The 14,572-nt window shown below is 40.3% G+C and overlaps 1 protein-coding gene across 1 annotated transcript in view; it reads left to right on the forward strand.

Moving 5' to 3' along the window:
- LOC311128667 (atrial natriuretic peptide receptor 2-like) overlaps window positions 1-14,572 on the forward strand; it is a 52,704-nt gene that overhangs the window by 24,952 nt on the left and 13,180 nt on the right. Inside the window, exons 9-19 of the mRNA XM_084160863.1 lie at window positions 781-876; window positions 1,788-1,865; window positions 3,873-3,977; window positions 4,405-4,476; window positions 5,797-5,956; window positions 6,078-6,233; window positions 9,475-9,643; window positions 11,270-11,416; window positions 12,139-12,262; window positions 14,217-14,285; window positions 14,385-14,559. Coding sequence (XP_084016989.1) covers window positions 781-876; window positions 1,788-1,865; window positions 3,873-3,977; window positions 4,405-4,476; window positions 5,797-5,956; window positions 6,078-6,233; window positions 9,475-9,643; window positions 11,270-11,416; window positions 12,139-12,262; window positions 14,217-14,285; window positions 14,385-14,559 — 1,351 coding nt within the window. The remainder of the gene's footprint in view (window positions 1-780; window positions 877-1,787; window positions 1,866-3,872; window positions 3,978-4,404; window positions 4,477-5,796; window positions 5,957-6,077; window positions 6,234-9,474; window positions 9,644-11,269; window positions 11,417-12,138; window positions 12,263-14,216; window positions 14,286-14,384; window positions 14,560-14,572) is intronic.

Below are 14,572 nucleotides of genomic sequence, written 5' to 3' on the forward strand. Positions count from 1 at the left end.
ATTATTATTGTTATTATTATTATATGCAACAGAGGAATAGATATCTGTCTCTGTGGTACAATTAATGACAGTGTTGTTTAATAGCACACAAAATGTGCAATAACAACACTGGCATTGAAATGTATCTAATGTGTAGTTACATGTTGGTGTCTGTACATACAGTATATGTTTTGCATTGAGAGAGAAAAAGAGAAAGACGAGCCAAATCCTTTGTTAGTTTCAACATTCTTGAAAGTCTTCCCGGTGGTTTATTGAAGGTGGCTGGGTTTGCGGTGGCAGACACATATTAAATGATTGTTAAAATAATCTTACAGTACACACGTGCAGGCATTCATGCATGCACATGCACACACCTTCTTCATTACAAGCTTTCAGTCCAATTCCTGGGATAATAGTGTGGAAAACACGTTGATTTTCCAGACCAATTTATTTTCCAGTATGCCATGTGTTGCCAGTATTTACATTATCTAAAAATGTGTAGTGCATGCTGACACTTAATACATTACCCTCACTCCCTTTTCATTCACTCTGTGTACACCGTTACTACACGTACGTCTCCCCAAGATTCTGTTTTGCGTATGAAAACAGCAATTCTTCATTTACCTGGCAAATATACCCATTGCGCTTACATATGAATAGAATGTTGAAGCTATTGCTAAGAACTGAACTGAATTGTATAAGTGAACATTGTAGAGTTGGATATGTAATGATAACTGAACCTAACTGTAGTGTACCTGAACATACCTGAACATTTCTCTGACTGTATCTTATCTGACAAAGGATACTTGTTACTCCTTCCAGAGAGGTTCCAGCTACGGCTCCTTGATAACTGCCCATGGAAAATATCAGCTATTTGCTAAAACTGGCTATTTTAAGGTAAGGCTTTCTGAGTTCTGACATTTTCAACTCCTGCTCACCCACATATGTACATGCTCACAGGGGAGGTGGAGAGGAGAGTGGGCGAGCTTCGCACAGCTCAGCTGGCTGGTTTTAATGTGATACACAGTGTGGTTCACACCTCGTCTGGACACAGCCAGCAACTTGTTGTTGTTGTTGTTAATGTCTCTTTTTAATGAGTCTACTGAGAAGGTGGAGGATTATGTGAGAAACGTCAGGCTTTGAATGTTGAGACGTGGTTGTTGGCTACATGTAACACGTTTGGGTTTTCTCTATTAAACCTATAGGAATATATCCCCTGCTATAAAGTATCCAAAGCATTATATTTTCTCCCTTTGTCTATTTAGAATTCACACTTTGATTTTGATGGTGAGCTGCTCAATTGCTATATTCATCCTATTGTGCCTAGCAGTCTGTCATGTACTGTGTCTCCCTGGGTTTCTCTCGCTTCTCTACCTTCTCTGTAGATTGACTTATCGTCCCATATCAAAGTAACAGATATAACACTCCATCTCGGTAGCATAGAATACATGTTAAATATACCTGGCACACAGATACCTTACTCTATTTAAGGAACACTATAGTACACCTATTTTTCCTCATGTTGTCCCCTTTCCCTTCCTTCCAAGAATTCAGTGAATAAGAATGGAATATGTCAATGTTCCCATGTCCTTTCTTTCATTATTTTCCTACAATGAATGGATGCCTGTCTATCACACAAATCCCAAAGATGGTCACATTTAGTTCTCTGCTATTGCTTTCTCACAGTCATAGAAATATAATAGAACACATCTCTTTCAGTACACCACACAGTAGTCTGTCACTCAGCCTGCGTAGAAGGTTATTCATCTCGATCTCTTTATCTTGCTGTCTCTGTCTCTTTGACACAGGGCAACCTGGTGGCCATCAAACATATGAACAAGAATAGGATAGAGCTGACCAGACAAGTGCTGTTTGAGCTCAAACATGTAAGTCCAGACCAGTGCCAAATGTTTTACTGAATATGTGTGCTGTTATTACTTAACGTTATTATCATAAAGTCTGGTGTGGTTGAACTCTTTACTGTCTCACTGCAGGGGTATTCATTCCATAAGTAAGTGTTTTTTAAAGGATTTATCCAGCTAGATGGTCCCGTGTGGCTCAGTTGGTAGAGCATGGCGCTTGCAACGCCAGGGTTGTGGGTTCGATTCTCACGGGGGACCAGTACGAAAAAAAGTATGAAAATGTATGCACTCACTACTGTAAGTCGCTCTGGATAAGAGTGTCTGTTAAATGACTAATATGTAAAAATGTAGTGGTATTTTCCCTCTTATACTTCATTGATGATTTAGTGTTATTGGCTACTATAGAGAGTCCACTCACCTGATTTAAACCAGTCGCTGATGAAAAGACTAAAGCAGTAAACCCTTTGACCCTCCGGGACTAGAGTTGAATGCCCCTGTCTAGTTCCCTGCATCCTGTTGTTGTAGGCGATCATGTCTCTGTTTATGACCCCTCTGCAACAGCAGTAGTAGAATGAGTCTCTCCCACTGAGGTGGTTAAGCCACTGTAGACTTTGGGGGATGTGAAGGGGATGTGTACTGAATCATTACCAGGTTGTTCACAGGAGGGCCTCTTTCACTCTGCTGCAGGAGATTTCTCATTACTGAACCTGTTCTCCTGCTGCTGTTACAAAGACTCAGATCCTCAAACGTCCTCCAACATCCTCCAACATCAGCTGTGGATGAAGAAAATTGTCTCCATTTTGCGAATTACATTTTATGAGACAGTGATAAGGAAATGGGGAAAAAACAACTAATACTTGAAACACAATGTGGAAAAGGCAAACATTGTTGAAACTACTGAAAAGCCAGACGTCAGTCAGTGCTATTATCTGATCTCTGGTTCTGTATTAATTGAGTTATTATCCGTGTTGGTGGATAAGGCTCTGGGCGGGCTCTCTCTCTCTGTCTGTGTCTGAGCTGTGGATGTGAGACGTGCGGGCCCTGGATGCCTCTACTCAGCGGCGGTGGGCAGGCAGCGAACACAGGAGAGACAACAGTCTGAGCTAGCAGCTCCTCAGACGCCCCGGGGGCCTGATCGGCTGTCAGGCCACCGCTCATGAAAGAGCCAACCAGATGGGGGAGAGATGGGCCTGCCAATGGAAACTTCACCGCTTGTCTTCCAGAGCCTCTCCTCCCCTCCTCCCTTAGCTAGCGTCCAGCATGGGAAATTATATAGGTCAAAGGGTATGCTAACTTCTCCTGAGTCGTGAAACTGGAGCGACTGACTCCCAGGTTTTGATGTTACAGTAGCTGTCACTCACCTCTGTTTGAAACGGCCCCAGACCAAAACACACTGTACAGGTTATGCTCGCTGTTTGTAGAAGTTTCATGCTGCTCAGAGATATTATGTACGTCCTCCCTGCCAGGGCATGGATGTATTGAAACCGAGAGGATATGTGGACTGGATTCAATTTGCGTGTCTCTTTAAAAGATTCCTTCACTCTGTTGTTTATACATACACAGCATATGGAACTTTGAAATACAGCGCTCACGGTGATTTCCATGACACGCCCAAACGTTATTCATAGGATTTTGTTTTGTACATTTTATTTGACATGATTCATTTATGGACTAGATCCCATGTAGTGCATTTACACGTTTGCCTGCTATGCACTCATTTTATATCCAGTACATACTTTCAACACCTCCACATTTTTTCACATTCTGTGGACTTTCACAACACTGCCTCATTCATAACCTCTCTGCTCAATTTATTCACTGGATGGCCTATGGGTGAATGCTATACTCAACACGTAGAAAAGACACTGTGCCAAACCTGCTAGCTGTAAATAGACTATTCTGATGAGGTTCTGTCGTATTTGTTAGCTTTTCTAGAAAAGCAAATCCATATTTTAGCATCTATTGCTATATAATCTTGAGAGATATAGCTAGAATGATATAATGATTGAAATTCTATTTGTTTGGGTACAGATGAGAGATGTGCAATTCAACCATTTAACCAGATTCATTGGTGCCTGCATTGACCCTCCCAACATCTGCATCGTGACTGAATATTGTCCCAGAGGGAGTCTTCAGGTAAGACCTCACAATCATTACATTTAATGGAATTTTAGTTGTATTGCATGTTTTGTCTAGTATGACTACTTTGTCCAATATAATATTAAAATGACTATTCAGTGTTGTCTTACTAATGGTTTATTCATTCATACTCTTTCAGTAAATGTATGGTTTAAAAATGCCCTGACTGAGAGACATTTGGAAACATACTCTTGACTTTCATGTTCAGTTTGAAATGCCGGCCTGATGCACTAATACTATTTAACTGTCAGAAAAGTAAGAATGTGAAATGATGTTAAACTTTTAGCAATGGCGCTTATTATGTGAAAACACTTTATACTGACTCTTATTGTAAAACTGTGTTACTGTTTAAAAGACAGATACATGTGATGTAGCAAGATGACGCATATGAATAGGATTGCAGAAAGTGTTCTTTTACTTTTAGGACATTTTGGAGAATGAGAGCATCAATCTGGACTGGATGTTCCGCTATTCACTCATCAATGACATAGTCAAGGTATGTGTCCTTCACCTACTTACGCTCTATATTGTGGTAAATATAAAGGGAATCCATGTGTGTAGCCAGGTTACATGTCGCTGTAAGATAGCAGCCAACAATACTATGTTTGTAACTGCAGTTTGGTTGTTTTGTGGTCACATGGGTATTGGAATCAAACTTCATATGACCTAAAACTTGGACAGCAACATAATCACAATCTCACCACAAAATTCCTTCCACTTAATAAAAAGTCATCATCCATATATTTTCAATAGTTATTTATAGCCTGCTCTAACAAAGTTTTTTGTTGTTGTTGGAAATCAATATCTTAGAGAGATACTATATTGGTGAAGTACATGGATAATGGAGTACACCAACCAAATTGCTGTTAAAATAACAGTCCTTCAAGCTGGCAACAACAGGGACCTTCTGACAAGCAAAATAACCTATAAGCCACATTCTGATACACAAGCGCCTGAAAATATTAGATGTATACATGAGAGTGCAGTATCCCCGTAGAAATGTTATGCACATTAATTCTCACTATCTATTAATACTATCTGAGATACCTACTGCAGCCCTCATCCTCCACATACAACACCCGTTCTGCCAGTCACATTCTGTTAAAGGTCCCCAAAGCACACACATCCCTGGGTCGCTCCTCTTTTCAGTTTGCTGCAGCTAGCGACTGGAACGAGCTGCAAATAACACTCAAACTGTACAGTTCCATCTCTTCATTCAAGGACACTCTTACTGACAGTTGTGGCTGCTTCTCGTGATGTATTGTTGTCTCTATCTTCTTGCCCTTTGTGCTGTTGTCTGTGCCCAGTAATGTTTGTACCATGTTTTGTGCTGCTACCATGTTGTGCTGCTGCCATGTTGTGTTGCTACCATGTTGTTGTCATGTTGTGTTGCTACCATGCTGTGTTGTTGTCTTAGGTCTCTCTTTATGTAGTGTTGTGGTGTCTCTTGTCGTGATGTGTGTTTTGTCCTATATTTTTATTTTTAATCCCAGCCCCCGTCCCCACAGGAGGCCTTTTGCCTTTTGGTAGGCCCTTTTGCCTTTTGGTAGGCCGTCATTGTAAATAAGAATTTGTTCTTAACTGACTTGCCTAGTTAAATAAAGGTTAAATAAAAATAAAAATAATACCACAGGAGTTCCAATGTGAAATGTAAAACGACTGTACTTGAAACACTTGGATCTATGCAGAATTGTTATTACATTTCCATTTCGATCAAACTCAAAATACATATTTTCCACATGATCAGTATGTGTTCATGTATGCTGTACTGTAGGAATAATGTATTGAACGGTACATTTCATGCTTGCTCTGCCAGGGAATGAACTATCTGCACAACAGCTACATCGGCTCCCATGGAAATCTGAAGTCATCTAATTGTGTGGTGGACAGTCGATTTGTGTTGAAAATTACGGATTACGGACTGGCCAGTTTCCATTCATCATGTGAAAACGACGACTCGCACGCACTCTATGCAAGTAGGTCAACATTGTCAGCGGAGGTGATCACTTTGCCTCTTCACCAATGGAAGAAAACTAAATGGAGGATTGGATGGAGGAGAAGATGTTCAGTGGATAATGTGAGTTTCTGTGTTTCCAGAGAAGCTGTGGACGGCCCCAGAGTTGTTGATCTACGACAGACACCCTCCACAGGGCACCCAGAAAGGAGACGTGTACAGCTTTGGCATCATACTCCAGGAGATAGCCCTGAGGAATGGACCCTTCTATGTGGAGGGCATGGATCTGAGCCCTAAAGGTAAAACGAATTATGCTAATAAACACCATTATAATGAAATGTTGACATTTGAGTCATTTAGCAGATGCTCTTATCCAGAGAGACTTACAGTTAGTGTATTCTTCTTAAGATAGCTTGGTGGGGCAGCAACATATCTCAGTCATTGTAAGTACATCTTTCCTTAATAAAGTAGCTATCAGCAAAGTCAGTGCTAGTAGGGAAAAGAAAGGCATGTGCGAGTGTTAGTTTAAGAAAGGCAAGGGTGCTGTGGGGTTATTTAAGATACTCTTTGTAGATGGAGGAGTTCAGAAGTTTTCGGAAGATGGGCAGGGTTCGGGTGTCGGGTTTGAGCATAGCCTGAAGGTAGGGAGGGGCAGTTCCTCTTGCTGCTCCGTGGGCAAGTACCATGGTCTTGTAGTGGATGCAAGCTTCCACATGGCTGACATATTGAACAATCAATTGAACAACAAGTAATTACGTGTTGGGCAATTCCATGGTAACGGAATTATGCTTTGATTCAGTTCTTTTCACTTTAAAATGTATGCCAAACAAAAACATTGATATCAACTCTATGCACAAGGACTACAACTCTATGCACAAGGACTACTTTTAAGTTTCAACTGAAAAAAAACGTTTGTAGCGGAATTACGGTAAAATCTCCCTCAGATCTTTATGCAACCACGTTTTCCAAAAACTCTTAAATATTTGCAGAATGGGGTGTCCGCTATGACATGGCACCTTGAGTTTGAAAAAAATATATTTTGATTATTGAACTACAGGAAGTGAAGTGGATTTACACCCGGTAACAGAATGACGGTAACGGAATTACATCATGGGTCCCTGATCTGTACTACACAGAAATGCATAATTATGGATATGAATGTTTGGACATCACAGTAGAGTACAGTACAGTGCAGTACAATACAACACAGCAGAGCAGGGTAGTGTTCAGCACAGTAGAGTACAGTACTAGACTGACATTAACGAGAGAGAGAGAGAGAGAGAGAGAGAGAGAGAGAGAGAGAGAGAGAGAGAGAGAGAGAGAGAGAGAGAGAGAGAGAGAGAGAGAGAGAGAGAGAGAGAGAGAGAGAGAGAGAGAGAGAGAGAGAGAGAGAGAGAGAGTGAGAGAGAGAGAGAGAGAGAGAGAGAGAAGAGAGAGAGAGAGAGAGAGAGAGAGAGAGAGAGAGAGAGAGAGAGAGAGAGAGAGAGAGAGAGAGAGAGAGAGAGAGAGAGAGAGAGAGAGAGAGAGAGAGAGAGAGAGAGAGAGAGAGAGAGAGATTTCCAATTGTAGCCAATTCAGTTGCAGTAATTCCGTTATGGATTTTTTTTTTGTAATTCCATTACCAAATTCGTATTTTTTCAATCATTCATAAACAAAATGTATATCAACAAAATCACTATAACTAACTGGTAGGTCTAAAATTACTTGTTACTTCTGTGAATGTTCATTATCCTCCCTCCTCATGAGGGGGAGAAATGAGAAAATATCTTAAATATATGTGGGTTTTTGGTAACGGAATTACAACGCACAAGGCAATATTTCTTACACTTACTGAAGGTAAACAATTTCTCCAAAATGAAATATACTGAACAAAAATATAAACGCAACAACTTCAAAGATTTTACTGATACAGATCATATAAGGAAATCAGTCAATTTAAATAAATTCATTAGGCCCTAATCTATGTATTTCACATGACTGGGAATACAGATGCATCTGTTGTAGGGTGCGTGGATCAGAAAACCAGTCCGTATCTGGTGTGACCACCATTTGCCTAATGCAGCGCGACACATCTCCTTTGCATAGAGTTGATCAGACTGTTGATTGTGGCCTGTGGAATGTTGTCCCACTCCTTTTCAATGGCTGTGCGAAGTTGCTGGATATTGGCGGGAACTGGAACACGCTGTCGTACACGTCGATCCAGAGCATCCCAAACGTGCTCAATGGGTGACATGTCTGGTGAGTATGCAGGCCATGGAAGAACTGGGACATATTCAGCTTCCAGGAATTGTGTACAGATCATTGTGACATGGGGCCGTGCATTATCATGCTGAAACATGAGGTGATGGCGGCAGATGAATGGCATGACAATGGGCCCCAGGATCTCGTCACGGTATGTCTGTACATTCAAATTGCCATCGATAAAATGCAATTGTGTTTGTTGTCCGTAGCTTATGCCTGCCCATACCATAACCCCACCATGGGGCACTCTGTTCACAACGTTGACATCAGCAAACCACTCGCCCACACAACGCCATACACACGGTCTGCGGTTGTGAGGCCGGTTGGATGTACTTTTTAAAAGATTGACAATGGTTGAACAGTGTATCTATGCCTTCATTTCGTCCGGTGGGGCTCATGGGTCCTTTTAAATGGAAATGCTCTGTTGTGTCTGTCGCCATTGTTGAGTCAATTACTCTGTCACTTCAGATACTTTAGGCAGCTTGCCTCCTTTTCATCATGACTCAAGTGCCATTATTTCCTCCTAGTCTACGTCATCAGAGTTGGACAACTCCTTGGCTTAAGGGCTGCAGTACTGCTGGTTTCAGTTCTCCCAGGGACTTAAGGGGCTTTCACACCAAATTGCGTTTTTTCCAAACTCTGGTGCATTTACCCCCTTAGTTCGGTTCGTTTGGACTGGTGTGAACACTCTATCCGCACTCGGGAGCGCACTAAACAACGCACCGTGGTTCCCTCAAAAAGGGTGGTCCCGGTCTGATTCAATTCTTACCGTGGTGCGGTTTGCTGCAGGTGAGAACGCAGTCCAGACCAAATACAGGAAAATAACCAGAGTCGCGCATTATTATTGGTTGTTTGACTGCGAGCATTTGATGAAATGCACACAGCATCATAAATTGAGATCTCTGAAACATTCTGTGAGTAGCAGTGCATTTATGAGAGCATCCGATGCAGATTTGGGGAGACGGGGCTATACTGAATATAGCCTATTCACGTCGCATTTAGAGCAGCTATTGCACTGTTTTCTCACACATGTTGTGATGCGTCATGTTAATCATAAATGCATTTTTGTCCAATAAACAAATTACTTGCATGGAGAGGTTTTGTTTAAGAATTTTAGTTAGACATTTGGCAATATGAAACCAACCTGACCAAATGAAGAAATTATATTATGTAACAAATATTCGAACTATAGCTCTAAAAACTGTGTGAAAACGCCTTTAATTGATCGATCAATTTCACTGATTTCCTAGAGAATGCGGAACACACACACTAACACACCCCCTATCTTGTCTATTACAGAGATTGTGCAGAAAGTGCGTAATGACCAGAGGCCTTACTTTCGGCCCACCACAGACAACAGCTGCCACTGTGAGAAGCTGACCATCCTGATGGACAGCTGCTGGGCCGAGGACCCCGTCGAGCGGCCCGACTTCAGCCACATCAAGATCTACATCACCAAACTAAACAAGTGAGCACTGAGCACCGTTGTGCCCCAAAATGGCTGCCAAGCTCATCTTGTATCAGATACCATGTAGATAATATTTTATTTTGATTTATTTTATCAAGATGTTTGAAAAAGAGAATTGAAAAAGAGAATAACTGCATTAAGTTGATATTATCAAGAGATGCTGGAAAATGATCTACTATTAAGACTAAATACAATTGTGATGTTTATCACACACAAATCATTTCAGGTTAGAGTGATAGGAAGTCTTCTCCCTCCAAAAGTCTGGGGTTTATATTTATCTTGTTGTTTTTCATGGCTTACGCTATGCATTATTTAGATGCATATTTTGGTTCAGTGGTGTGTGCGTGTATGCATGTAAAAAAGCATGTTTTCCTTGAGCTGGGCAGACCTGCCACTGAGAAATATGTGGTCTACCTGCTGATCAAAAGCTGGAAAACCTTCAAGATGTACAGATGAGTGACCTCGGTGACTAAGAAAACAAAGTACTTTATGAGCTGTGGGAGGAAATCAGACCCTGGTATTTGCTTTGTCGCTGGATTAAGCTTTCCTACAATTTTCAGATGTGCCCCATTGGTGCAGAACTGTTTTGATGTTATTCAACGCTTCTGTATTTCTTACAAGTACAAAGGCTTTTTTTTGTAGACTTACTCCTTTTGAATTCTGACAGTTGTGACAGGGAGATCACAACTATGGTTGCAAAGGTACTGGTAATTTACCAAAGTTACCGGAATCTTCAGAAATATTGGTAATTAACAGGTAATCTTTGTCAATCTATGGTAATTTATACTTGAATAACTTTTTATTTGTTATTCATATATAGTGTTCATTTTTTTTTATATCTGTGTCCATACTGTCCATGAGTTTATAGTGGATAGACTATATGGTTCATGAGAAAATAGCCTAATAAATTTTTTTAAAGCATCTAATCAATTTTCAATTAACTCTACAATTCTTTCAACTACTTTTTTCACAACTGCAACCAGTTTGGCGCCAAAACATTTACAAGGATATTTCATGCTGAAACCCTCATATTAAACACCAATGGTATTAACTATATAGGTTGATGGTTTATACAGTGCCTTCAGAAAGTATTCACACACCTTTACTTTTTCCACATTTTGTTGTGTTACATCCTGTATTTTAAATTGATTACATTTAGATTTTGTGTCACTTGCCTACACACAATACTCCATAATGTCAAAGTGGAATTATGTTTGAAGACATTTTGACAAATTAATTAAAAATGAAAATCTCAAATGTCTTGAGTCAATAAGTATTCAACCCCTTTGTTATAGCAAGCCTAAATAAGTTCAGGTGTGTGCAAAGCTGTCATTAGGGCAAAGGGTGGCTATTTGAAGAATCTCAAATATAAAATAGATTTGGATTTGTGTAACACTTTTTTGGTTACTACATGATTCCGTATGTTATTTCATCGTTTTGATGTCTTCACTGTTATTCTACAATGTAGAAAATAGTACAAATAAACCCTTGAATGAGTAGGTGTTCTAAAACTTTTGACCGGTAGTGTATTAGGTGATGTTAACTGAATAGACAGTTCTGATATTTTTCATTCAGTATGGCTACAAATGAATGGGTATGTCATCTTTCTGTCTGTTTTCAACACAGGGAGGGCAGTACCAGTATTCTGAACAATCTGCTGTCCAGAATGGAGCAGTACGCCAACAACCTGGAGAACTTGGTAGAGGAACGAACGCAAGCCTACCTGGAGGAGAAAAGAAAAGCAGAAAATCTACTTTACCAGATCTTGCCACAGTAAGAATAATTATTATTCCGTTTCATCTTGCACTATTATCCTCATTATCAGTCTGAACTTCTGCTTATCAAACTGAGAAAATGAGGAGACTATTTTCTGTATCGTGCTGTGCCACCTAATCATTGTTCAAATTCCAAGGCATGAAAGATACACATTCACAGTTAAGCAGAGGAGATGAAAGGGCAAGGCAAGATGGGAGCTGACAAGCTAACTTCTCATTAACCAGAACTAGGAGGAGAAATGCGATAGGATGCTAAGCACCTCTGATAACACGAAAGCAGCTAACGACAAGCCATGTCCTCCATCTATTTAAGCTGTCTGTCTCAGCGCCGTAGTCATACTCATTTATCCTCCCATTGTCTGCCCAAATGTCTCCCCCCAACTTTAAGCCATTTTGACAGACAGAAAATGGCCTGAGAGAACCGAGAGATACCTTCTCTCACTGCAGAATTCAGATAATTTGACCAGAGTCCTGGATTAACCTAGCTGCTAGTGCTACACTGTGCCTCTGGCTCTTTACTGTACTTTAAAATATTGGTGAACAGGAAATGATACTGATACTGGTCGAATCTACTTATAACTTCCCTTACTTATTGTGGATCGTAGCTGCCAAGCTTACTGTCACTGTTGATTTATAGCAAACGATAACCTTATCTCTTAAGCACTGTATAAGCATTTTGTTCATTGTGGTTTTACTTACTTTGTGTTCTCTTGTCCACAGCTCAGTTGCAGAGCAGCTAAAGCGAGGGGAGACGGTCCAAGCAGAGGCGTTTGACAGTGTGACAATCTACTTCAGTGACATCGTGGGCTTCACGTCAATGTCAGCTGAGAGTACACCACTGCAGGTAAACAATTGTCAGTAGAGATATTCACTCCTAACCAACAACAGGTGCAGACCTTACACAGTAGCTATCCTATACCAACCAACAGCAGGAGCAAATCCACAACATGATTTTGCACTTTGAATCTTACTGTATGACCAGTCAGTTTTGCTAAGTAAAATGCACTCAATATGTATTGAGTCAAAGTATCAATTCACCACGGGAAATTAGAGACTTCCTGTAAACTCTTCCTCAAGACATTTGAAGGTAGTTGACAAGGAAACTTGAAAATATGCTGGTCCAACAGCTCATTATTGGAAGAGAAGAGAATATGAAGAGGAAAAGTAGAGGAGCTTCTTTGTTACTTATACCGACCTCACTCATGCAGAGTCTATTAGAGCACCTACCGTATGTCTCATAGTTACAAATCATTCCCACACAGAGGCCACAACTCAAAATAGTATTATTATGAGTAGCTGAGTTGACGCATTGCTGAGTCACTGGGTCCTGTAGCTGCTATGAAATGTCTTCTCTCTCATGAAGAAGAAGATGAAGATTTCAAGACCACTCATATAATTGAGACTCCCTTCACAAGGGTCTAAAGTACTGTATGATGAATGGCTGACGGGATGGTTGTAATGGTCTCAATGGTTGTAATAGTTTTAAGTGCAGTGCCTCAACATGTTATTTTCTACAGACATTTTGGTTGTTCCGAATTCTGAAATTCATCCAGAGGAACCAGGTTTTCTTCTTGATGCAACTGAATTCAGACAAAGTCTTACTGGAGTGTTTATTCTAAAATTGTGAAGACACGTCAGTCTTCATATCACATCCAATAACTCTGCATGAGCGATAGTTTGTACTTGGCGAGTGGTACACCCAAACTGATCTATTCTATTTATCCAGCAGAAGCTACTTACAAGTACAGTCATACATCTTACCTTTCATCAAATGTATTTTAATGTAGCTCAGAGCTAAGAATCCAACCACTAGCTTTCAGTGGCGATGTATTGTGTGTAATATATTCAATGTCACTTATATTCTACGCACTTGATTTTCAGGTCACAGGTCTATTCAATTAAGACTACAAATCAGACGGTATTCTTTCACATTAGTGTAGCTTTGAGGTCTAGGTATCTCACCTACCAGTTAGTGCTCTATTTAATTAAAATATATAATTATATTTATCCATTTTTCCCTAGATTAAGTCGTAATGGTTTAAGAAATTATGCTAAGCCCCTCTGAAACTTAAACTAGAACTAAGACTGTTTTCTGAGCCCCATTTCTCTCTCCATAAGCCACTGAATCTCCTAACGTGACCAATAGCCCCTCAAAGGAATTACAATATACAAACAGTTATTTGATTAGCCCTCCTGTAGCTCAGTTGGTAGAGCATGGCGCTTGCAACGCCAGGGTTGTGGGTTCGATTCCCACGGGGGGCCAGTATGAAAAATGTATGCACTCACTAACTGTAAGTCGCTCTGGATAAGAAACACTTCATATTTTGAATAAACAGCTGATGTGTATTACTCTTCAAATTCCGAAGAAATATTGTCAAAATTTGTTCCCAGTATTTTATCTGTTGCGTTGTTTTACTCATGCAAGCACATTTCTCAGTAAGCTGAGGTTCTGGGCACTTGTCCAAGGCGGGGGGAGCAGAAATATTTTAATCTGACTGGGGAACCATTGGAAGTTCATGCAGAAACACATCTCAGCCAATCACGGGGGCAAACCAAATGGAACATGCCTCATGAACACACACAGTGGAACTTATTATCTTTGCACACTATCTTTGAAATTGCTTTGTTTCACAAATGTTTGCCACTAGCTGAAGAAGCATTTCTAAAATGGAGACTGAGGGAGCAGGAGGATAACAGTTATATGGTTTAATGGTGGTGTTTGCGATTGTTTTACCCTTAAACCATTGTTTCTAGTTTACCTGAGCACTGTAGCTAAAGTATGTTTTTACTCTCCATAGGTTGTGACAGTACTGAATGATCTCTACACTTGCTTTGATGCTATCATCGATAATTTTGATGTGTACAAGGTAAGTCAGGGTAATCATGTTTTGTAATGTAAATATGTTTATTTTATATATAATCTCCTGTTTCAACCTACTAACTTTTTGTTGTCATGTATATCTGAGGTGGAGACCATTGGTGATGCGTACATGGTGGTGTCAGGGCTTCCAGTCAGGAATGGTCAACTACACGCAAGGGAGATAGCTGGGATGTCCTTAGCCTTACTAGAACAAGTGAAAACATTCAAGATTCGTCACAGACCCGAAGACCAACTACGGCTAAGGATAGGAATCCACACGGGTATATAATTTCA

This window comes from Coregonus lavaretus, assembly GCF_964263955.1.
Source record: "Coregonus lavaretus genome assembly, chromosome: 4".
In the NCBI taxonomy this organism is placed as follows: Eukaryota; Metazoa; Chordata; class Actinopteri; order Salmoniformes; family Salmonidae; genus Coregonus; species Coregonus lavaretus.